The 24211-nt window shown below is 44.4% G+C and overlaps 1 protein-coding gene across 1 annotated transcript in view; it reads left to right on the top strand.

Moving 5' to 3' along the window:
• Nucleotides 1-24211, top strand: part of LOC136586741 (intraflagellar transport protein 70A) — a 59164-nt gene that overhangs the window by 7032 nt on the left and 27921 nt on the right. Inside the window, exons 4-13 of the mRNA XM_066584936.1 lie at nucleotides 365-421; nucleotides 2688-2823; nucleotides 6324-6428; nucleotides 11902-12030; nucleotides 14125-14174; nucleotides 16813-16965; nucleotides 19195-19260; nucleotides 19973-20026; nucleotides 22199-22264; nucleotides 23287-23363. Of these exons, the coding sequence (XP_066441033.1) occupies nucleotides 365-421; nucleotides 2688-2823; nucleotides 6324-6428; nucleotides 11902-12030; nucleotides 14125-14174; nucleotides 16813-16965; nucleotides 19195-19260; nucleotides 19973-20026; nucleotides 22199-22264; nucleotides 23287-23363 (893 nt within the window). The remainder of the gene's footprint in view (nucleotides 1-364; nucleotides 422-2687; nucleotides 2824-6323; nucleotides 6429-11901; nucleotides 12031-14124; nucleotides 14175-16812; nucleotides 16966-19194; nucleotides 19261-19972; nucleotides 20027-22198; nucleotides 22265-23286; nucleotides 23364-24211) is intronic.

The raw sequence follows: 24211 nt of genomic DNA on the forward strand, positions 1-24211 counted from the left end.
ACATTTGTTCGCTTGTCGATTGATCGTGACATGTTTACATGGGCAATGACTGGGGAAAAAATGATTGTTCCCGATCATTGGTCCATGTAGAAGGGCCGTAACTCATGTCTACGGCCAGCTTAAACGGGAAATTCCTCCTATAGAACTATGGTACTTTAATAAGGACAATGCAGGATAGCAACTATAGTAATTCTCTGATCAGATTATTGCAAAGGCTTTACAATTAGGTGCAACTTAATAACCAGTAGGAAAGATTTCTATTCGCCGTACTTATCCTGCCGGACCCTTACAGATGGAAGATCGCCTGGGCTGCTCCTATAAAACTTTTGTATAGAACTGTGATTATGACCTTTTCTTCTGTTAGGTGTTGAAATTACAAGCCTGCATTAAATATGGCGAGGAAGACCTGTCCGGAGCGAAGGTATGAAATGGATGTTATCTATACAAGGTATTTAGAAATACAAAGGAGTAAACTGGTAGGAAAAAATAATTTCTGCTGCTTTTTGTAACTTGGAAAGGCGGACAAACTTGGAAAATTCAGCTTTTGCCTGAAGTTTGAAAACCTTTAATTCCTCTAAAGTTTTCCTTACCTCATTGTGCAAAATGCTCTGCCCTCTAGGTCTCAGTGGGGGTCTTTACTGGGTATTGTTATCATGGGCACCCAGGAATTTATCCTAAGAAGCAGCTCCCCTACTGGTTAGTGTCTGCATGTTCAGTATATATCCATTAACACGTACCTGAGTTTTCAACAAGTTTTCTAGAATCTACCAAGTTCTCCTTACCAACTCATCTGCTGGTGTTTGCACTCTGTTTCATGTTTGCAAGATCAGATTTTTCAGGTGGTCTTCCCCATTTTTATGCTGCCCTGTTTGCAATCCACTTTCAGGCAGGGGGTATGTAGCATGCTTAGCATTCTGCCAGTAGTTCAGTGTCTTGTACTTCTTTTCCCTCACTTTGCATGCTGTATTGCTCTGTGTCTGGTCCAATCAGCAAGGAGGCAGTATCTGAATACACACCCCTCTGCTGTTCCAGGATGATTGCAGGAGTTGGGTATTCCGAGACATTCTGGCCAAATGGTTAGTAAACCCAATGTAATGTACACACAGGCACACTGAAGCAGCAGGAGAGGCAGAGATCGTGGAGGTTGCAAACACTGTGTAAGTTCAGGGAGGAGCCAGTAAAGTAGCCCCTCCGCCACAGCTAACAGAGCATCCCAGTAACTACAGAAGCTTACCAATCAGTGAACTGCGGAGGGCTGGAAGGGAGACCCCTAGTGGCAGCCACTTCAGCCTTGATTTACACTGATAAAACAGCAACTTGTCTAATGAAAGTATATTCAGATTAATGAGGCACACACAGGCTATTAGATAAGCAGAAACTGTCTGAAAAGTTAGTGCCCCTTTAAAGAAGTTGTCTTATCAGATACATCTCCTTCCAGATGAGAGCCACAGATTTTGCTGGGAGAAGCCACAGCCAAACAGGCGGAAGCTGCTGCAGGGGAAATGTAGTATTACATGGCAACCATTCATTATGGCTGACCGAGGGAAGTCCTGAGCAGCACCCCCCCCCCCCTTCCAATATGATTCTCTGACGTCATGAAGAGTTTTACAGGAATACTTGTATAGTTGTTGATTGTTTATACTTTAAGGTTGGCTTCACACAGTATGAGTGCCATGTATTTGCGGAATTAACGTTGCTTTTTTGTATGTGCATCGGCATATGTCTTGCTGGGTTTTGCACACGCAAAAAAATGCACCCCTATGCTCCCAGCCATTGAAATGCCTAATATACTGAGTTCATGTTTGTTTCCTGCGCAATTACACGGCATATCATACATTTTCTAACGAATTGCGCACGCATTTGCGCATCCCCCATGGACTTTAATAGGAGATTTTAGTGCACAAATACACAGGGAAATAAAGCGTGCTGACTACTTTTTTGTGCGACCGAAATACGCAGGAAAAATACGTGCATGTGAACGAAACCATTGAAATCAATGGGTTCTATTCACTGCGTATTGCGCGCACAAATATGCTTGTGTGAAGCTGGCCTAACAGAATGAAGTAGGCAAGACCCCTCTTATGTTTTTTCCAAATACAGCTGCGTATTGTGAGACTTTCTCTCGAAGGTGCTGAAGGATCAACCATCAATGTATTCCCGGAAATCCCTTTTACAGTCTTTGGGAAATACATGTACAGCTGAGTGCTTGATTTTAATATAGTGTCTGTTCATGCCCATTCCCTCTCCGGCCTGGAATGATCAGACCCCCGGCAATCAGATAAAAGTCCATCTTTGGAAAACCGTGAACATTGTATGTCTGGAACACTATCTTCTCTCCTGAGTGAGTGAGTGAGTGAGTAGACTTTTAAGGCCATTCATCCTCCTCTGGGTAATATGCAAATAAGGGAGATGGAACAATACATATGCAGCACCACCTATTGAAAGACAGCATTCCTGCAAGTCAATGTTAGACTCTTTATACAAGCTTTGCAACAATGACTAGGAATTGAAAGCCAAGCCAGAATCCATCCAATAGTTGACGCTGCAGAGGTATTTTTCCATCTCCCTCATTTGCATTGTATGTTTCTTACTTCATAATGAAACAGAAGTGAAATTAAAATGTCCAAATGTTATTCAGATCTCCAATCACTCTGATCTTTAATCGTTTCTTTCATGTGATCTACTAGAGTCTGGTGGAACAGATCCCTTCTGATGATCCCGATAGTGAAATTAATTTAGGATGTCTGCTGTACAAAGAAGGACAATATGAAGAAGCCTGCAAAAAGTTCCTCACTGCCATGCAAGTTATCGGATACAAACAAGGTAAAAAAAAAAATCAGTAAAAAATAATTTACCATTCATTTTGCTAAAAAATGTATAAATTTTTCTAAGGGCACATTGACACGGGGGTGATTTCACCGAGTATTACGTACGTGATGCACGCCCACGTAGTACATGGTGAATGCAGTCAATGAAAGTAGGCCCAGTTCACAGACGTGGAATCAAGGCGACGGCCTTGATGGTAGGCGACGGGTTATTCTCTCCACTATGCTCCTGCTGGAGCTCTTTTTTTCTTTTGTATTAGGGCACTAGCTATTATCTGAGGGCGCTCTGAACTAACTTGTTGACCTCAAAATCTACTATTGAGATTTGGGATACAGACTTCGCTGCATTCCCTTGGTCCATTTTTATAAAAGAAGAAGCACTTGTCTTGTTGGCATACAACTAAGACTGGGGTCAAAAGACACACATTGTTGTCTTCCCCCATAGTGCTTCAACCTTTTTTATGTTAGTGTCAGGTTGCTGCATACTTCTAACCGCATAACTATTGTGTCATAGTCCCTCAGATCTAGAAGTAGCCCGCTAAGCTTCACTAGAAGAGCAGGAGCTATTTGCATTTATAGCTAGGATTTATCTCCTTGGACTTTTATAATAGGTCACCGAGTTATCTTGGGTGACCTGTTTTGCTTTATAATTAAAGCTGAGAGCTCACCGCTTACTTTAGTTTGTAAACCCATTATGATACTCTGGTAGTATATCTTACCTTGTCATCCTAAGTCCTTGAGTACTATATCTCCTGATGATCCACAAAGACCGTGTGGTGAAACGCGTAGAGTCTAAAGTACTATTTTCACGTATCAACTACTAAAAGCAGATACCATCACTGCATTATTATCCTACAGCTGTTTTCAGCAAATAGAGGAGAAAGTACAATTGTATATATATATTCTCTCCTGGCTACCTACAGTTTTGTATCTGACACCTGAAGAAAATACACTCCTATTACAATATATCGAGCTCTAATCGACCCTAAGTGGCTCTGTTATAAATCGTGTACTTTGGGTGTTCCATAAGTATCGGTGCCCGGTATCGTGCTATAGCACCCTATTAAAAATCGTCCATATAGGACCTACAGAATTTATGTATTTACATCGAACCACAATTGTCCGATGTGGATCATAAAATAGATACTCACCAGACACGATTTCTTATAGGGGCCGTTTGGAAATTAAAGAACCCAAAGGATCTTAATAGGCTCATACATAATTATAATCAAAAGAGCCTTTATAACCCTCTTTCTTGTACCTCTGGGTTCTTTTTGATCTTTGTCTCAGTGGAGTGTCTGTTATTCTAGACAAAAATTACCCATTGAGTGTCATAATCCAGGTTACTATAGGTACCACGACGATCAATAAGTGGTCTACTTTACCTGGTCTGTGTATGTTTGTCAGTGTTGTGCCCTTATTCCGTATTTTTAATCTTATCTTAATAAAATTATAGTTTTAGTATAAGTCACGTTTGTGAACTGGGCCTTATTCTATTAGTTTGACTTTAACTGCCTACCCTCTGAGAATTCAGTCAATGAAAGTACATTGATTTTCATGGATCCATTCACCTTAGCATTTGAACAATGTTTGTAGATACACCAGTGAAAAGGATCGCAGCATGCTCTGTTTTTTTTCTTGCAGGCATATTTTCGTGTAATGTGTGTGAGCGGCAACATAGGAGCCTATGGCAGATTGGTACAGCACATTAATACGCTGTCACTACACAGAGCCTGACAGCGGCATTTAAATGATTAATTATTAAAAGTAATAAAAGTAAGAAAAAAACCTTTTGCCATAGTAGCAGTAAATCTAAATCATAAAACAAAAATACATATTTGGTATCACTGCGTCCCAAAAATTCCAATCTATCAGAGTAATGCATTATTTACCCCGCACGGTGAATGTTGTTCGAAAAATAAAGAAAGAAAGAACGCCAGAAATGTGCTTTTTTGGTCACCCTGTCTTCAAGAAAAAATGTAATAAAAGCGATCAAAAAGTCGTATGTATTCAAAAATGGTACCAACAGAAACTACAAGACGTCCCGCAAAAAATGAGCCCTCACACAACTATGTCGACGGAAAAATAAAAAAGTTATTGTGCGCACTGAAAGATGGCGAAATGTTGTTTTTTTTCCCATTTCTCTCCACTCTAAAGTTTACATTTTTTTAACGTTTTTCAGTACATTATACGGTACATTAAATAGCATCATTGAAAACTACAACTTGTCCTGCAAAAAAGAAGCCCTCATTCAGCGACATTGATCGATAAATAAAGGAGTTACGATTTTTTGAAAGGTGGGAGGAAAAAACGAAAATAGATAAAAAGCTCCGTCACTAAGGAGTTAAATCCTCCTTTTCGGCCTCCTCATCATAATCGCTTACTGGACATAGTAGGGCTGAACAAAACCAGAAAACTTCCCGTGCTGAATAGAAGTCACCTTCTGCCCTAAGGCTAGTTTCACATGGGCAATCGCGATATTGCCGTGAGGAAATTGCTCATGAGATGTCTGAGTATCAGCGCTGCTTTTTATTCAAAAACATCGTCGCTATTTGCGATTTTCTTGCACATTTTACTCGCGTGATTTTCTTGCGACAATAGGCCTTTCTGATGTTTAAAACGCATTGCATCGCACGAAAATACCAAGTTTGTTCATTGCGATGCGATAAAACGAAGGCTCCATAGGGAAACATGGGCGATAAAATAATTTTGCGTTTTCACACGCTATCGCATCGTGCGATGAGACTGGCTTAACAGTTACTACTTACTGCATGGGTTTCACTCCATTAAGGAGGGATTAAACGAGCGTATTTGCGGAGGTATAGCCGCACGTGAAAATATAACCCGTATAACATGAAGAAGCAATGCCTTCCATTTCAAAAGATTCGTTCACACGAATGTGTTTTTTCAGCACAAAATCTTCGCCAGTGAAAAGATAGGACCTGCTCTATCTTTGTCCGTGTTACGCAGAGAGCTGCCATAGAAGTCTATGGCAGCTCAATAAAGGGAGGGTGAGGGAGTTGTCCTGCACACAATGCAGGCAGAAGAAGACCGCTTGCCGTAATTAGGGATTTAATTGCCATTCTATTCCATGGGAAGGGTGTAACACACAAGCCAAAAAAGACGATCGATCTGCTCACACGGACGTGTCAGCCTGTTTCTTATCATCTCCTAACTTCGTTTATGTGAAAATACATTCCGTAGCTGCAAACGTATTAACGCATGCGCTCGTCTGAATAAGCCCTAATTCCCACTTTATTATTGCGTTTGTATTTAGTTCTATACATGATACAATAGCTGAGACTTGTAATCAGATGTCATTATTTCCTTTTTTGATGATATTATATCATTGTGTCATGAAGATGACGTTTCTCTATGAGTGTGTGTCAGGGCACATTGTGGTAGCAGATGTAGATAAAAGATCCCGTCCATTTATCGTCTTTTATCGTCAGCATTATCATTCAGAGCTTCTCACCATGTTTTCTTGTGTTTGGATAGACTTATCCTACAGCATCGCCTTGTGTTACTACAGCATGAAGCAATATGTACCTGCTCTAAAGTACATTTCAGACATTATAGAACATGGAATTCGAGAGCATCCAGGTATGTTGTAGTGCTGGATCTATAGGATTACATGTAAAATACAATATGTTTTAGTTATAACGCTAATATAACAGCCATCCGTTATTCCTGTGAATGAAATTACAGACCGTCATCAAGAAAAGGACAATTGCAGCGAAAATGTGCCAGTGGCTTGTAAATTTCTATAGTACTCTTTGTCAAAAAACAAGAAGAAGTTGTCATTTTCCTACAAAACCCGGCATGCAGTTCCATCTCAGGCAGATCTGTAAATGATGAGAGTTGTGGTGATTAGATGAACGGTCTTGTCACCTGAGGCCCTAGAAGTGGTTCCCCCCTTGTCCTATAAGAGGCTCTCGGAGGCCCCTTGTGTGTAGTGATCTCTTCTTCCGCTTGTGTAGAGCTTGTTGACCACTAGACGCCTCTACGACGCAGAGATTTCACTCTGTTACCAGAGTCTGAGAGGGGCGCATTATTGGGACGTGAGAAGCTGGATGGTCGTATTGATGATTGTTCCATCCGTCCTTCTGATCAGACTGTTAGGTGGTGTTGGGACCAGTGGATGCAGAAGGGTACGCACACAAGGCGACCGCGCTTAGGATGTCCAGTAGAGAGGATGGTCTGATCGTCCGACAAGCACCAGTAGATCCAATTGTTTCATTGTCCGCCATCCAGAAACAGATGGCGCCATCATTCCAGGCACTTGGCTGAGTGACATTTGGTCTCACAGCGACCATTACATGTACTGCCTTTTACACCCACCCACTGTCGCCTCCACTGGCAGTGATGTCGTGCACGATGAAACTGGATTGCTAAATGGAGTAGAACTGGGTTGTTTTAAGCAACTGATCCAGGTTTGGTTTGGGCGCTGATGACGGCCGTGTTCATGTCTGGAAAACTAAGGGTGAGCACCTCAACCCTGCCTTTGTTGTGGAGGGGCACACTGCCCCCAATGTGGTGTGATGGTCTGGGGGACACATTGCATATGACTGTTGGTTCCCCCTAGCAGTGGTACGAGGGACAATGACAGCTCAGCGATACGTTCAGGACATCCTGCAGCCTCATGTGTTCCTCTCATAGCGGCTTCCAAGAGGCAGCAGGATAATGCTCAGCTACACACACAAGGGGGTCACAGGAAGCCCCCACAACATTGTCACACTTCTGTGGCTGCCCGGTCGCCAGATTTATCTCTAATAAAACATGTATGGTGTCATTTGGGAGTCCAGCCTACAAGTTTCCTGATCTACATGCTCAGTTACAGCAAATGTGGAGCAATATGCCGCAGAAGACCATACAGAACCTGTATGCCTCCATGCCCGCCCATATCGCATCTTGTATTTAAGCTAGAGACAGCCCAACAGGGAACTAGAGCCTTTATTCCCACCCATATCACATTTTATATCCAAGCTAGAGGCAGCCTAACAGTGTACTAGAGCCTCCATGCCCACTAATATCACATCTTGTATTCAAGCTATAGGTGGCCCAACTGGGTACTAGAGCCTCCATGCCCACCCGTATCAAATATTGTATTCAAGCTAGAGGTGGTACAACGGGGTACTAGAGCCTCAATTCCCACTCGTTTCGCATCTTGTATCCAAGCTGGGGGCAGTACAGCAGCGTACTAGAGCCTCCATGCCTGCCCATATCACATCTTGTATCCAAGCTAGAGGCGGTACAACAGGGTACTAGAGCTTCCATGCCTTCCTGTATCACATCTTGTATCCAAGCTAGAGGCAGTACAAAAGGGTACTAGAGCCTCCATGTCTGCCCGTACCACATCTTGTACCTGTCAGGTCTGGCGGCTCTGGGGATCTTTGTGCCTGTACTACCAATCCTATTACCCGGGCTGCGGGGTAGCGGCACAGAGGAGCGCCGGTCTTGGTGACCTCCCCTGGCCGCCGTGATCCGGCGTCTTGTGATTGGGTCCTACTGCTGTAAGGCTCCCCGCCCTAATCAGCTGCTGGGGCGGGAATTCTGACAGCATTTAAACTGCTCAGTTTCCTCCTGACCTTGCCAGTGTATGTTTGGTCTCCAGTTACACCCACGTTACCTGTATTTGATTCCCTGTTTTACCTCGCTTGCTTCGGACCTGACTTTGCCTTCGTCTGACCCCTTGTACCTAATTCTCTCCTGTTGCCGACCCAGATTACCTGACCTGCCTTTGAGTTTGTGTGTTTATCTGTATTTGTCTGTCAGTCTGACTCCTGCCCTGCATCCCTAGCGCGCCTAGGAACTGTCGCCCAGTTACCGCCCTAGGGCGTAGCCTAGGGGGGCAAGTAGGTAGGTTCAGGGGTTGCAGGTAGGACTAGGGAATAACCTGCCCGGACTCCAGTCGTGACAGTATCCAAGCGAGAGGTGGTACAACAGGGTACTAGAGCCTCTATGTCTGCCCGTATCACATCTTGCGTCCAAGCTAGACGCGGTACAGCAGGGTACTAGAGCCTCCATAGCTCCCCTTATTAAATCACAAGCTAGAGGTGGTACAACGGGGTACTAGAGCCTTCATTCGCACCCATATCACATTTTGTATTCAAGCTAGAAGCAGCCCAACAGTGTACTAGTGCCTCCATGCCCATTTATATCACATCTTGTATTCAAGTTATAGGTGGTCCAACTGGGTACTAGATCCTCCATGCCCACCTGAATCACATCTTGTATCCAAGCTAGAGGCGGTACAACAGGGTACTAGAGCCTCCATGCCTGCCTGTATCACATCTTGTATCCAAGCTAGAGGTGGTACAACAGGGTACTAGAGCCTCCATGCCCACCCGCATCACATCTTGTATCCAAGCTAGAGGCGGTAGAACAGGGTACTAGAGCCTCCATGCCCACCCGTATCACATCTTGTAGCCAAGCTAGTGGCGGTACAACAGGGTACTTGAGCCTCCATTTCTGCCTGCATCACATCTTGTATCCAAGCTAGAGGCGGTACAACAGTGTACTAGAGCCTCTATGCCTGCCTGTATCACATCTTGTATCCAAGCTAGAGGCGGTACAACAGTGTACTAGAGCCTCCATGCCTGCCTGTATCACATCTTGTATCCAAGCTAGAGGCGGTACAACAGTGTACTAGAGCCTCCATGCCCACCCGTTTCAAATATTGTATTCAAGCTAGAGGTGGTACAATGGGGTACTAGAGCCACAATTCCCACTCGTTTCGCATCTTGTATCCAAGCTGGGGGCAGTACAGCAGCGTACTAGAGCCTCCATGCCTGCCCATATCACATCTTGTATCCAAGCTAGAGGCGGTACAACAGGGTACTAGAGCTTCCATGCCTTCCTGTATCACATCTTGTATCCAAGCTAGAGGCAGTACAAAAGGGTACTAGAGCCTCCATGTCTGCCCGTACCACATCTTGTACCTGTCAGGTCCGGCGGCTCTGGGGATCTTTGTGCCTGTACTACCAATCCTATTACCCGGGCTGCGGGGGTGCGGCACAGAGGAGCTCCGGTCTTGGTGACCTCCCCTGGCCGCCGTGATCCGGCGTCTTGTGATTGGGTCCTACTGCTGTAAGGCTCCCCGCCCTAATCAGCTGCTGTGGCGGGAATTCTGACAGCATTTAAACTGCTCAGTTTCCTCCTGACCTTGCCAGTGTATGTTTGGTCTCCAGCTACACCCACGTTACCTGTATTTGATTCCCTGTTTTACCTCGTTTGCTTCGGACCTGACTTTGCCTTCGTCTGACCCCTTGTACCTAATTCTCTCCTGTTGCCGACCCAGATTACCTGACCTGCCTTTGAGTTTGTGTGTTTATCTGTATTTGTCTGTCAGTCTGACTCCTGCCCTGCATCCCTAGCGCGCCTAGGAACTGTCGCCCAGTTACCGCCCTAGGGCGTAGCCTAGGGGGGCAAGTAGGTAGGTTCAGGGGTTGCAGGTAGGACTAGGGAATAACCTGCCCGGACTCCAGTCGTGACAGTATCCAAGCGAGAGGTGGTACAACAGGGTACTAGAGCCTCTATGTCTGCCCGTATCACATCTTGCGTCCAAGCTAGACGCGGTACAGCAGGGTACTAGAGCCTCCATAGCTCCCCTTATCAAATCACAAGCTAGAGGTGGTACAACGGGGTACTAGAGCCTTCATTCGCACCCATATCACATTTTGTATTCAAGCTAGAAGCAGCCCAACAGTGTACTAGTGCCTCCATGCCCATTTATATCACATCTTGTATTCAAGTTATAGGTGGTCCAACTGGGTACTAGATCCTCCATGCCCACCCGAATCACATCTTGTATCCAAGCTAGAGGCGGTACAACAGGGTACTAGAGCCTCCATGCCTGCCTGTATCACATCTTGTATCCAAGCTAGAGGTGGTACAACAGGGTACTAGAGCCTCCATGCCCACCCGCATCACATCTTGTATCCAAGCTAGAGGCGGTAGAACAGGGTACTAGAGCCTCCATGCCCACCCGTATCACATCTTGTAGCCAAGCTAGTGGCGGTACAACAGGGTACTTGAGCCTCCATTTCTGCCTGCATCACATCTTGTATCCAAGCTAGAGGCGGTACAACAGTGTACTAGAGCCTCTATGCCTGCTTGTATCACATCTTGTATCCAAGCTAGAGGCGGTACAACAGTGTACTAGAGCCTCCATGCCTGCCTGTATCACATCTTGTATCCAAGCTAGAGGCGGTACAACAGTGTACTAGAGCCTCCATGCCCACCCGTTTCAAATATTGTATTCAAGCTAGAGGTGGTACAACGGGGTACTAGAGCCACAATTCCCACTCGTTTCGCATCTTGTATCCAAGCTGGGGGCAGTACAGCAGCGTACTAGAGCCTCCATGCCTGCCCATATCACATCTTATATCCAAGCTAGAGGCGGTACAACAGGGTACTAGAGCTTCCATGCCTTCCTGTATCACATCTTGTATCCAAGCTAGAGGTGGTACAACAGGGTACTAGAGCCTCCATGCCCACCCGCATCACATCTTGTATCCAAGCTAGAGGCGGTAGAACAGGGTACTAGAGCCTCCATGCCCACCCGTATCACATCTTGTAGCCAAGCTAGTGGCGGTACAACAGGGTACTTGAGCCTCCATTCCTGCCTGCATCACATCTTGTATCCAAGCTAGAGGCGGTACAACAGTGTACTAGAGCCTCTATGCCTGCCTGTATCACATCTTGTATCCAAGCTAGAGGCGGTACAACAGGGTACTAGAGCCTCCATGCCCGCCTGTATCACATCTTGTATCCAAGCTAGAGGCGGTACAATAGGGTACTAGAGCCTCCCTCAAGGGGTCAGTTTTCTGCAATTAATTCTCCTTTACATTGTAATCACTTACTTATATCAATGTTACAGTCACACAGAGAAAATGTCATTTGATTCTGACAACTTCTAGGGGAGGGCGTGTTTTTTACTATGAGTGTATTTCTGCGTCATCTTTATAACACATAGTTGCATTTAAGACGTTTCTGTAAATGTAAAGAGTCTTATGAATCAGAATGGGAAGCTTTGTCTATTTTTCATTGTTTCTTTTTTTGCATTACCCTCCAGAGCTTGGAGTTGGCATGACAACTGAAGGCATTGATGTCCGTAGCGTGGGTAACACTTTGGTACTGCATGAGACTGCACTGATTGAAGCATTTAACCTAAAGTCTGCCATTGAGTATCAGCTAAAAAATTGTAAGTCCGCATCTGTTTTTTATTTCCGTACCCCATATCATCTTAGTGTTCCTAAAAGACGTCTAAAATACTGTATGAAATAAATAGTGCCCAGGTCATTGTCTACAGTAACTCATGGGCTGCTGGTGAAGGGGATGGCTAGTCTCCAAACTTTACCTACATATTATACCAATGACGAGGATACATAGATCTGTTTATGTGTATCCAGCATCTATGAATGACAGATACAATCAATCAGTCGTATTCCAGCTATCACTACCTTTTACCTTGAGGTCCCCAGGATCAGTCCTTCTCCATCTCTGCAAGGACGCTTTAAATGTCCCTGCAGAGAATCTGCTACAGCTCACCCAACAAGCTGTGCAGGAGCTCTGTGATCTATGACGGCTCAGATCACAGCGCTTTGCCTGGAGACCAATCAGCAGGGTCTCCAGGCATGTGATGCCAGTGAGAAAACACTGCTGTGCTTTCTTCCCCAGCATCTCAGAAGTCATCTGCCGGCTTCCCTGCATGCAGCTATGTGACCCAGCTGTTCAAAGAGGGCTGAGGTCACACAGCCTTGCCCAGAGACTCATCATTGTGGTCCCAGGGCATGTGATTGTAGTGACAGCAAGTCGCAGCAATCACAGTAAAGTCTAAATGTAAATAAAAAACTTTTATACTAGTTTTCACTCACCCCCCCCCCCTCCTCCTCAGAGCCTGTCAGTGAGGGAGGTAGCTATGTAGAATCATTACACAGACAGTAAGGGTATGTTCAAACAGCGGAAGCCAAGGCTGATTTTTTTTTTTCTTGTGCATTTCACATCTAAAACCACAGCCGAAACCTGCAGCCAAGCTGCATACTTCTACTGTGTATTTACTATGGATTCACCGGCGGATTTCACCATCATTGGGCAAAATCTGTGTGCAAAATTTCCAATGCACTTCTGCGCTGATCCAGAATCATGTCAGAAATTCTGCACACCGATTTTGCCCACTTGTAAGGATATATATGGGTGCAAATCTGTGGCAGAAACACTGATTTCTGCCGTGGCTTTAGAGGCGGAATCAATGCCTAACAAAATGTGTCAAATTCTGCCGTGTGAAAATACCTGAAATGGCGCCAAAGGTCCCAATAAAAGGGAGACTCACAAAGGCCAAAACTGGTTGGGGGGCGGGGTGGCAAGAGGTCAATTTTCTACTGGTGTAAACAGATAATCATTGTCTTTCAACAACTAGCCAGCAACTTTGGAGGGAGTTGTATGCTTGTTCTGCGTGCGCCTCCCAACAAATGCTGATTGACTCTCACTTTTTTTTAAACGTTTTTCCCTCCCTCTTGATGCCCATTGGTTGTTGAAAAACACATAAATATGAGCGAATGATCCACAACAGAACAGTCCCTGCTGGACTTGGAGGAACACTTGCTACTACGGTTTCTGGCTGGTTTTGATCCTCGAAGATACAGTTTCGCTGCAGCATTGACTGTTCAGAGAGAGACAGCGAGTGACAGCAGCAGTGAGTGTTCACTTAAAGACCGCTCGCATGTATCTATGTGTGTTCAGTGGACTCTGTAACCAATGAGTGTGCGTTAGGGAGGGGTGAAAATTTCAAATACGCGCTTGCCAAAGAACGTCATGTCCCCTAGCTAGTCAATGACCATTATTTTGGCCTATTTAAATGCTCTCAACAATTTGTTTAGTGATCACGAAATTGCACAAAAATCGCTCCTCGTAAAAGCACACAAACAACAGTTGTCCCGTGTAAAGCCACCATAAGTTAGCTCTAACCGGCCTATTATACAGTATTTGATCTTGGCGTGTAACATGACGCGTGGCGCAGAGTGTTAAAGCTCATAACCTGAAGGCTGTAAGTTCAATCCCTGCATGGTTCAGGTAGCCGACTCAAGGTTGACTCAGCCTTCCATCCTTCCGATGTCGGTAAAATGAGCACCCAGCTTGCTGGGGGGGGGGGGGGGTAATAAATAAAATTACCTGAAAGCGCTGCGGAATAAGTTGGCGCTATGCAAATAACAAGATTTATTTTTATTTTATTTCATAGATCAAGTAGAAAACAACTGTAAATGTTTCCTCAGTATGTGACATTTCTTTGTTCTGGTAGATGCAGCAGCACAGGAAGCTCTGACAGACATGCCGCCACGTTCAGAAGAGGTAAGGCAGTGCTTGTGATGTACTACTTATGTTCTATTATCTCAGGTAGATAGGTTGGTACTGCAGGCTGAACCTGATTGAATGGAATTCGGACTGCAGTAGCAACCCAGTCCACTATGCAATGTACAGAGCTGTCTGAAAACAGCTAGAAGTGGGACAACCCCTTGAACTGCAAGAAAGGCAATAACTTGGGGCTAGTTCTGGTTCTTTACTATGTCAAACCTTTTACACGCTATAGGACAACATGTCAATGTGGACCCGAGTCTAAGATCTTTTTTGCCCTTTGCATGCCACAAAAAAATGCAGGGATCTTTAGAGAACACGCAGGAAGGATGTGGTAGAACTCCACTGAGCGTATTCCCATTATCAGGAGCAATCTAATATTTCATAATGCCAATCAGTAAGAAGATAAATTCCCTTTCTTTACTGCCAGCCCATCAGCAGAATTCAGGATACCGTCTTTGTATGCCAACGGAGTGGCAAGGAAGCCATGTGGAATAGAAGCTATTGATTTCAATGTGTTCATTCAAATGAGTGTATTTACGTTCATGCAAAAACAATATGCAGCATGTTCTGGTTTTGTGCTTGAAAGTAGCACGTATTACACAAATTACCATTGCCCATTGAAATCAATGGGAGCATGCTTGTGCTTTTTTTGCGTGCCTAAATACACGAAGGCAAGTACGCAAAAATGCTGTGCAAATGCAAAAATAAAAAGCACTTACACCTGTGTGAACCCGGCCTTAGGCTGTATTTACATGGGCTATGCACATCCCACAGACACTCCATCCGTGCGATGTGCGAGACACTACACTTACAGGTCCCATTCTTATGTGAGACTCACACAAAAATGGGACTTGCAACGATTTTTCAAACTCGGTCCAAAGAACCCATTCAAATTAAACCCATTAATTTTCAGTGCGAGTTCTCTGTCTGTCGGACAGCACAGAACGTGTTCAGGCTTAACGGCCTTGTGAAAGCGGCCTCAAGGGAAAGCTCCAGCTTGCCAAAGGGTGTGATTTCAATATTCAGTGCATTAAACATATTTATAGTTCCCTAAAACATAAGTGAAGTTGAACATACAACCAATAGCTGTCAACCAAATTGACACCTATTCCTTGTTTCCTCCCCATACAAATGCACACTTGGTTTGGCCAAGCATGAATATATAGGGAGAGGGGAATAAGCCATCTAGCAGTAGCTTACCTAATGTTAGAACAAATGATCTTTCATATTGAAATTCCAGATGATCAATCTCTCTTTTACCCAACATCATCTGTTGTGGGATAAACAGCATGCCCCTATACGCACAAGATAGTGTTTAGGGAATTTCAAAGGAATTTCATACAGTCTTTCATCACCTGCTCCAAATTGTATGTGAGAAGTCTGTGTACACAAATCACTGACACATGACACCAGCTAGTATCATACGACAATGAAAGTCTTCTAATATATTCCCATCATCACGGTACAAATATACCCTAAATGATGCAACATCTGAAATACACGCCCCCTAAAAATATAAGAAATCATGATTGGCTCTAGGTACTAATAGTTTAACATATGTTAATGCCTTAAGGTGTGTATTACTACTAAACACGGGATTTCTAAGAAACAAAACTTAGAAGGGAGAATAGACTTATTCTGTTCATTGTTCTAGCAGCTTCTCTCTGAATGAAGGGGGTCAGAACCTGCTGTCTCAGGACATCTCAAAACCGCTGGATTTGGCCAACTTTACTCTTATGTATATGGGCAACTTAAGACTTTTAAAATTAAAAAAATGTGAAATTAATTGGGTTTATTGTCTTCTATTAATTGAAGTCTAATGTCTGTCATTTTGGTAACACTGTACTTCACTATCAGGGTGCGAAGCACCATTATATATGATCAGTTCTTAGATTATCTGTTGAATTACACTTCTCATTTATCATCAGTTATTGAGAAGTCCATCCATATTCCTGAGTATAATTTTACGTAATATGGTACATATATGCTGTGTCAACCTGGAAGATGCATGTCAGGCTGTGGTGTTAGTCAGGAAGGGTATAGTTTCTTCTTAGGGAGAACCTAGAATGTGTGAGGAGACTCCATACCACTGGGAAATATGCAAATGGGAAGATAGAACAATACCTCTGCAGCACCACCTATTGGAAGGCAATATTCCTGCAAGTCATTGTGAGACTTTTTAAACAAGCCATGTGACAATGACACCTATTGGAAGGTATATTTGCATATTTCCCAGAGGAGCATAAATGGCCTTATAAGTCTCCTCACACCTTCCAGGTGGTACTCTCCCTAATGTGAAACGATACCCTTCCTGACCCACATCTATAGGCCTCTCACTAGCCAAGCCAGAAACCTACTACACACTAATGAGAGGAAATCACCCCGAAACAGCTGTCTGTGTATGGTTATTCTGGCTTTGGCTCACATTCCCCAGTCATTGTTATAAGACTTGTTTAAAAAGTCTGACATTGACTTACAGGAATTTTCCCTTCCAATAGGTGGTGCTGCGGAGGTATTGTTCCATCTTCCCATAGGCTGTGATGTTCACGTGTTTTGTGTGTCTAATACATTTAGTAATCTGTTTTTGTAGTCTGTTTCTTACGCAGATCATGATGTGATATAATTTTCACAGGAACTGGACCCAGTTACACTCCATAATCAAGCATTGATGAACATGGAGACCAAGCCCACTGAAGGCTTTGAGAAGCTGCAGTTTTTGTTGCAGCAAAATCCTTTTCCTCCGGAAACATTTGGGAATCTGTTACTTTTATATTGCAAGTATGAGGTATGGGAGCCCGAGCAAATTGTACATGCACATGGTTTACTGCATTATGTAGTACATGCAGACCAGACGATGCTTTCCTTTTTATTTGGATGTTTATTGACCATTAAGGCCTCATGTCCATGGGATAATTACATTTAAAATCCACAGCATTTTTCCCGCTCGCGGATCTGCGCCCCATAGGGATGCATTGGACACCCACAGGTAGTTTAAATACCTGCGGATGTCATTTTTCCCTTCAGGCGCGGATCCGCGTGCAGGAAAAAAAATGCGTCATGCTCTATTTTCGTGCGGGTCTCCCGCGGGGACGGCTCCCGCAGGCTTGTATTGGAGCCTATGGTAGCCGTCCAGATCCGCAGAACACCCGTACCTGAATTAAAACTCACCTGTCCGGACGCTGCAGGTCTTCTCTCCGTCGCAGCTGATTCTTCTTTCCTCGGCCCGGGTCTTTTTAGGGCAGGGGTGCACAACCCACGGGCAGATACTACTGCAGATTGTGGACGCTGCCCTGCTAAAGAGGAACACAGCTAATCACCTGTGTGTGAAATCATCTGTGGTTCTCTTTAACCCCTTAATGCTGCAGTGTGTACATTTACGTCCTGCACCGTCGAGGTATGTATGAAAAGATATCACGTGGCGATAACCCTCCATACAATGCAGGCGCCACCTGTGTCTTACAGCCGACACCTGGTGGCAACAGTTCTGATAAGCCACATGGCTCATTGGAGCTGTTAACGCTTTAAATGCCGCCATCAATTCTGACAGGGAGCCATGTGGGTGTCACGGCAACCAGGGGCCTTCTTGTGAAAGATCCCAGGGCTGTCTTGGCAGAATGCCTATCAAGCCATCCCCATTGGGTGGCTTGATAGACTGCCTGCCCGATCACAGTATGATGTAATGCTATGGCATTACATCATACTGCAGGAGCGATCAAAGCATCGCAAGTTGTTGTCACCTCTGGTGACTTAAAAAAAAAAATTAAAAATAAGAACAATAAAGTTTTACTAATCATTAAAAAAAAGTAATGCAAGTTAAAAAAAACTCCTTTGCCATATTTATAATAAAATCTAAATAATAAAAACAAAAATACATATTTGGTATCGCTGCGTCCATAAAAGTCTGCTCTATGAAAGTAACGTATTATTTACCCCACACGATCAACGTCGTCCAAGAAAAAAATAAAGAACGCCAGAAATGCACTTTTTTGGTCACCCTGTCTCCAGGAAAAAAGCAATAAAAAGCGATAAAAATGCGTATGTATTCCAAAATGGTACCAACGGAAAACTACAGGACGTCCCGCAAAAAATGCGCGCTCACACAACTAAGTCGATGCAGAAATAAAAAAGCTATTGAGGGTAGAAAATGGCAGCAGAAAAAAAAATTAAAAGATTAAAAATCTTTGAAAAAAAAATACAAGTAGTACAGCAAAGTTAAACTACATAAATTTGGTATCATAGTAATCGTACTGACCCATAGAATAATGTTATCCTGTTTTTGTTCCAGTCTGCGCGTCGCGGAAACATGACGCACCGAAAAGTGGCGGAATTTCATTTTTTTCCCCCCATTTCTCTCCAATTTTTTAATAAAAGTTTTTCAGTACATTATATAGTATATTAAATAGTACCATTGAAAATACTACTAATCCCGCAAAAAACATGCTCCCATCAGCTATGTCGATGGATAAATAAAGGAGTTGCGATTTTTTTAAAAGGGGGGGGAGGAAAAAACAAAAATGGAAAGACGAAAAAAAAGCTCTGTCACTAAGGCGCTGAAGAACTGATTGTTTGGTGCAATACTCTAGAACTAAAACATCACATAACATAAAATTACAAGCCAAAGTTTTAAATATAAGATTATTTAATTAAAAGTAATTTCAGCAGAATTTATAGGACAGCTGGACTTCGTGTGGTTCTACGGGCAACATGTTGCCGTCTCATCATCTAATAGAGTGCTATTTCATACAGAGATACCACTTCGGGGGAGAAAGTGAAAGGCATCACTGGTTGGGTAAAAAAATAGTGTCAGCGCTGTCCCTAGGAATCAATCAGATCAGCAGACAGAGTTCTAATTGGTTGTCATGGGCACCCTGACAGTCTCTTGGCATGTTAGTACATTATAGCACTGCCCAAAGTTACAGCACACACCTCTCCCAAAACTGGTAGATGTCTCTTGAGATGATAAATGTGCAGTAAGTGACCTAATAATCTATTACTTCTCTTTATTTCTCTGTAGTATTTTGATCTGGCAGCGGACGTTCTGGCTGAAAATGCTCATCTGACCTACAAGTTTCTAACTCCAGTAAGTAATTACCGTATTTTGTACGAAGAAGAAAAAAAAAACCTTGGTTGACGTGCTGTAGTTTGTACATTGTACTGTCCTCATATGAAGTTAGAGAAAGGAGGTGTGTATGCGTGTATGTGTGTATGTATATATATATATATATATATATATATATATATATATATATATATATATATAATTTAAATCTACTTTTACACGTAGCAAAACACTCGCCCGTGTGAACAACGGCATGGTGTAAACTTAGAACAGGCGTCCTAATAGTGCATGAAGTATACTCCCAGTGGCCCATGCTGAATGGTATCTTTGGCACATCTTTGGACATTTTTGCCTAACTTTATAGCACCTAGTTTTCACCCAGGTTTTGTCGCCCCTCGGCGCATTAAAGCTGTGCCCACTTTCTCAGTAAGCCATGCCCCCTGTGGATTATTTTATTAGTGCATTTACTTCATAAATATGTCTTGAACACAACATTATGTGCCAGAAATGCACCAAATTTTGGTGCAATTTCCAAGGTCTAGGCGCAGTCACATTAGTAAATCTGCCCAGTTGGATCTGAAATTTATTTAGAGCATAAACCTCCATCCACAATGTAGTCACATCGGTGGGATATAAGAGGTCCTATTAGACGTTCAGGTTGAGGGTCCGCTCTTAGAACAAAATGAAGAAACTAGTTTTGCAATCTAATTCTTCCTCCTATTTTATTTTTCAGTATTTGTATGATTTTCTGGATGCCCTAATAACATGCCAAACAGCCCCAGATGAGGTACTGTATGCTGCATACCTTTGTAATATGCCTCTTAGGTGGTTTGAATATACTACTGTATATACATAATCCTCTTACCATTTATATATGCTTGCCAAGCTAGAATGATAGTCATTTCTATATACACTGACATGCCAGAAGTCATGGGATAGCAATATGTAAATTGATTATGACATTACTTAAAGGGGTTGTCTCGCGAAACCAAGTGGGGGTATACACTTCCGTATGGCCATATTAATGCACTTTGTAATATACATCGTGCATTAAATATGAGCCATACAGAAGTTATTCACTTACCTGCTCCGTTGCTAGCGTCCTCGTCTCCATGGTTCCGTCTAAATTCGCTGGCAGCTTGCTTTTTTAGACGCGCTTGCGCAGTCCGGTCTTCTCCTTTCAGCACGAGCCGCTTCAGTGTGCTCCCCGCTACAGCTCTTCTGCGCATGCGCAGATGAGCTGTCACTGCTCGGGAGCGCGCTGGAGCGGCCATTCTGTACCTTCCTCTGTTAGAGGAAGGTGCAGAAACTGGAGCTGCCGTCCGGAGAAGCCGTCCAGCTGTCCTGCCGTCCAGGTAAGTGATGGGCCGGGGGGGGGCTGCCGCTGCGCCGGGGGGGGGGCTGTCGTCGCTGTGATGCGCCGGGGGGGGGGGCTGCCGCTGCGATGGGGGGTCTGTCGCTAGGCCGGGGGGGGGCTGTCGCTGCGATGGGGGGGCTGTCGCTAGGCCGGGGGGGGGGCTGTCGCTGCGATGGGGGGGCTGTCGCTAGGCCAGGGGGAACTAGCGCTAGGCCAGGGGGGTAAGTGATGGGTCGGGGGTGATGTTCACTGACAGGTGAAGGCCCCGGAGCCCAGCGCTGGGCTCCGGGGCCTTCACCTGGGCTGAGGGTCTAGCGCTGGGGAGCCGGGAGCGTAGCGCTGGGGAGTCGGGAGCGTAGCGCTGGGGAGCCGGGGGCTAGCGCCGGTTACCTGCTGCCTGGCGGTGGGTGACTGGTCGGCGGCTGCGGGGCGTCTGGTCGGCGGCTGCAGGGCGTCCGGTTGCCATGGAGACACAGCTGGCAGCGTCTCGGGAGCGCGCACGTCGGGCTGCAGCGAGCGACGGGGAAAGAGCCGGCGGCCATCTTGGGGAAACTTTTATAAGTTGCTGAAACGCTGGAACGGTAAGTACAAACCAGCTAGGAAAGTCATTTACAGGGGTAATTAGTAATGTATGTTTAATTAGGGGGATTGGGCAAAAAAAAAAAATCACTGCTTCCTCGAGACATCTCCTTTAAGGTCACTACTTGAGAACACCCGCACATGAATAAGCTGTGAGATGTTATCTTATGAGTGAGGTTGAACACTGGTCAGCGTGCTTATGGCAAGGCGATGTGAATTATCAGAGTACAAGCAAGGCATGATAGAGGGTGCCAGACGGTTGGAATATTCCATTTCCGAAGTTGTACGGTAAATTAGCATTCCTTGTTTGTGCTGGGAATACGTGCTTAAGGATTGCAACTGGTGGTGGCCGAAATCACATCCAAATTCATGTCAGTGCAGGGGTTGTCTGGGTTTGTTTTAACTGATGACTTATCCTCTGGATAGGTATCAGCAGTTGATTGATGGATGTCCGTTGTCAATTTGTGATCAAAGCATGTGGGCCCATCCGCCACATCCAGGCAACCATTGCTTTTGGAGGGGTTTCTAACATAAATATCTGTCTTTGGGCCTAAGCCTCCAAATTGATTCTGGGAAAGTAGGATACCAAGCTATGTAGTCTAATTAAAAGGCTTGGGACAGATGGGTGGATGGAGTGCATGGCAAAAGCACTTCCAACAAATGAAATGCACATGTACACCATGGCTGCAACAAATACAGTAACAGAGACACACTTCAGCACCTGTACACAGTTAATATCTGAATAAAATTGCATAATGGTTATATGTACTAAACTCGTAAGGGCCCATCTGCAACGTCCAGGCAACTAATGTTTTCCAACGGGTTCCTAACATTAACAGGCACCTCTCTATGAGATTAAGCCTCTAAATGGACTCAGGGGAAGTAGGATACTAGACTGTTTGGCCTAATTAAAGACTTAGGACACTGTAAGGCTTTCCTATTCTGGTAGAAACAGGCTGTTTTAAGAGCCTGTAGTCTAAACTATGTTGTGCTCTTTTCTCTAACCAGATTTTATTTTCTTAGGCTTTCTTAAAGCTGGATGAACTGGCCGGGATGCTCACAGAACAACTGAGAAAACGAACAAAACAGGTCTGCAGTGTAATTCTTCTCTTTTGATTGCATATCATGCACCAGGCATTTATTAGGTCTTGTTAACACTTCTTGGTCACCTTACAGTAGCCAAATGTTCAACACTCCCCTGCATACATAGCCAGATGGAATAACTGAAGAATGTACAAGGTATTAGTTCATATGTTGGCTAAGACACTAAAGCCCGCAAGCCCAACTTCAAGGGTCCTCGTTGTCTCACGGGTCCCTACACTAATGAGACACCCAACCCCAGGAAAACCTGCCTGCAATGCAGGGCGAACATCCTGATGGGGACGACCTTGTTCAGCAACCTACCTCGTCCTAAATGATAAAGGACCCACAGCAAGACACAGTTCACACCACATGTACCGAGAGCCGCAGACACACGAGTATGACACTGTTTACACTGAACATCCTGAACGCTGCACAGACCCTTCAAGAACAAACACTGTTCACACTGGAGATACAGAACAAGCACAGAAGATACAGAAGACTGCACAGACATGCAGAAGCATGACACAGTTCACACGGAACAGAGACGCATTAGCATGACACTGCTCACACCAGAACAGACAGGAGAAAGACCAGCCTCTAGCAAAGGAGCTGGTATATATATATGAGCACAGACCTTGGGGAGTGGCTGGCTGGGGAAATCCACACCCAGCCAGCTCAATCACTCCACACCTGTGGGGCTATGCTGCTGAAAACCTATGCGGTACAAAACATTCCAGCAGCAACCCTAACAGTACCTCTACCTTAAAGAGGGGCCTCTGGAGATACAGGTTCCTAACAATAGCGTTGGCTGTGAGGTCCGCCATAGCGTCGGCTGCGAGTTCCGCCATAGCGTCGGTTGCCAGGTCTGCCATAGCGTCAGCTGCAGCATCTGCTGCGAGGTCTGCCACAGCGTTGGCTGCAAGGTCCGCTATAGTGTATAAGTTATTTATCTAATGATAACATAAAAATATATTTTGCTTCCTTTGGTCTAAAGTTTTGTATTTCTTTCTTTATTTTCCATTATTAAGGTGCAGGAAGCGAGACTAAACCGGGATGATGAAGCCGTTAAAAAGGCTGTGAGTGAATACGATGAAGCCCTGGAAAAGTAAGATGATTTAATAGTGTTGTTGCCTCTGTTATATTACCGAACCCTTTCATGACTGGAGAACTTTTAATCCTTTTTGAACATGCACAGTTCCTCATTTTTGTAAAAACAACCTTCTGTAAAGGTGCAGCTTCTTTACTACTGTTACTTCTAGGACCATCTTCTACGCCTGTGCACATTGCTTTGCTGTCAGCTTTCATAAAACAGTGATTTATGGTGAAGGACAGTTTTATATCACTGTTTTCAATCATTTACCATCAGTGAGTGAGGCTGTGGTAGGCCATAAACTACACAAATGGCGCAACCACAAGCCAGTGGGGATGTTTTGAAAGTTTGTTTTTTTTAAATGAATACATCTTATTAAATTGTCAGTAGGGGTACCGATGCCCGGCTGTACTGCATAAATTGAATCCTAGTGTATCTGGTCTAGGTTGGCCTTGCGATGCCAAGAATGGGTTGATGCTCCATATCTGGTGGGAGTGTTAAGTCTTCCACCCTTTCTGGCAAGTGGTCTTTGAGTTGTACCGCCAGGGTTCTGGCTCTAGCATCATACCCACTTCCAAATTGCTCTTCTGTCCTTGCTACCTGGCTTGGTTTCCACAGTAGGGCTTATTTCCACTGGTGTATGCGTAAAAGTGCACAGGAAAAAGAATGTGCTGCGTATATTTTTGTGCAACCAAAATGTGCACGCCAAATACACACATGTGAACGAACCCTTTTAAATCAATGCATTCTATTTTCTGCATATTGCGTGCAAAAAACTTTTGCGCACAGATGCACACGCAAATACGTAAGCGTGAGTCTGGCGTTAATATCACCAGACAAGTATGAAGTCCATTTGTAATTGT

Source organism: Eleutherodactylus coqui, chromosome 12 (assembly GCF_035609145.1).
Source record: "Eleutherodactylus coqui strain aEleCoq1 chromosome 12, aEleCoq1.hap1, whole genome shotgun sequence".
Taxonomy (NCBI): domain Eukaryota; kingdom Metazoa; phylum Chordata; class Amphibia; order Anura; family Eleutherodactylidae; genus Eleutherodactylus; species Eleutherodactylus coqui.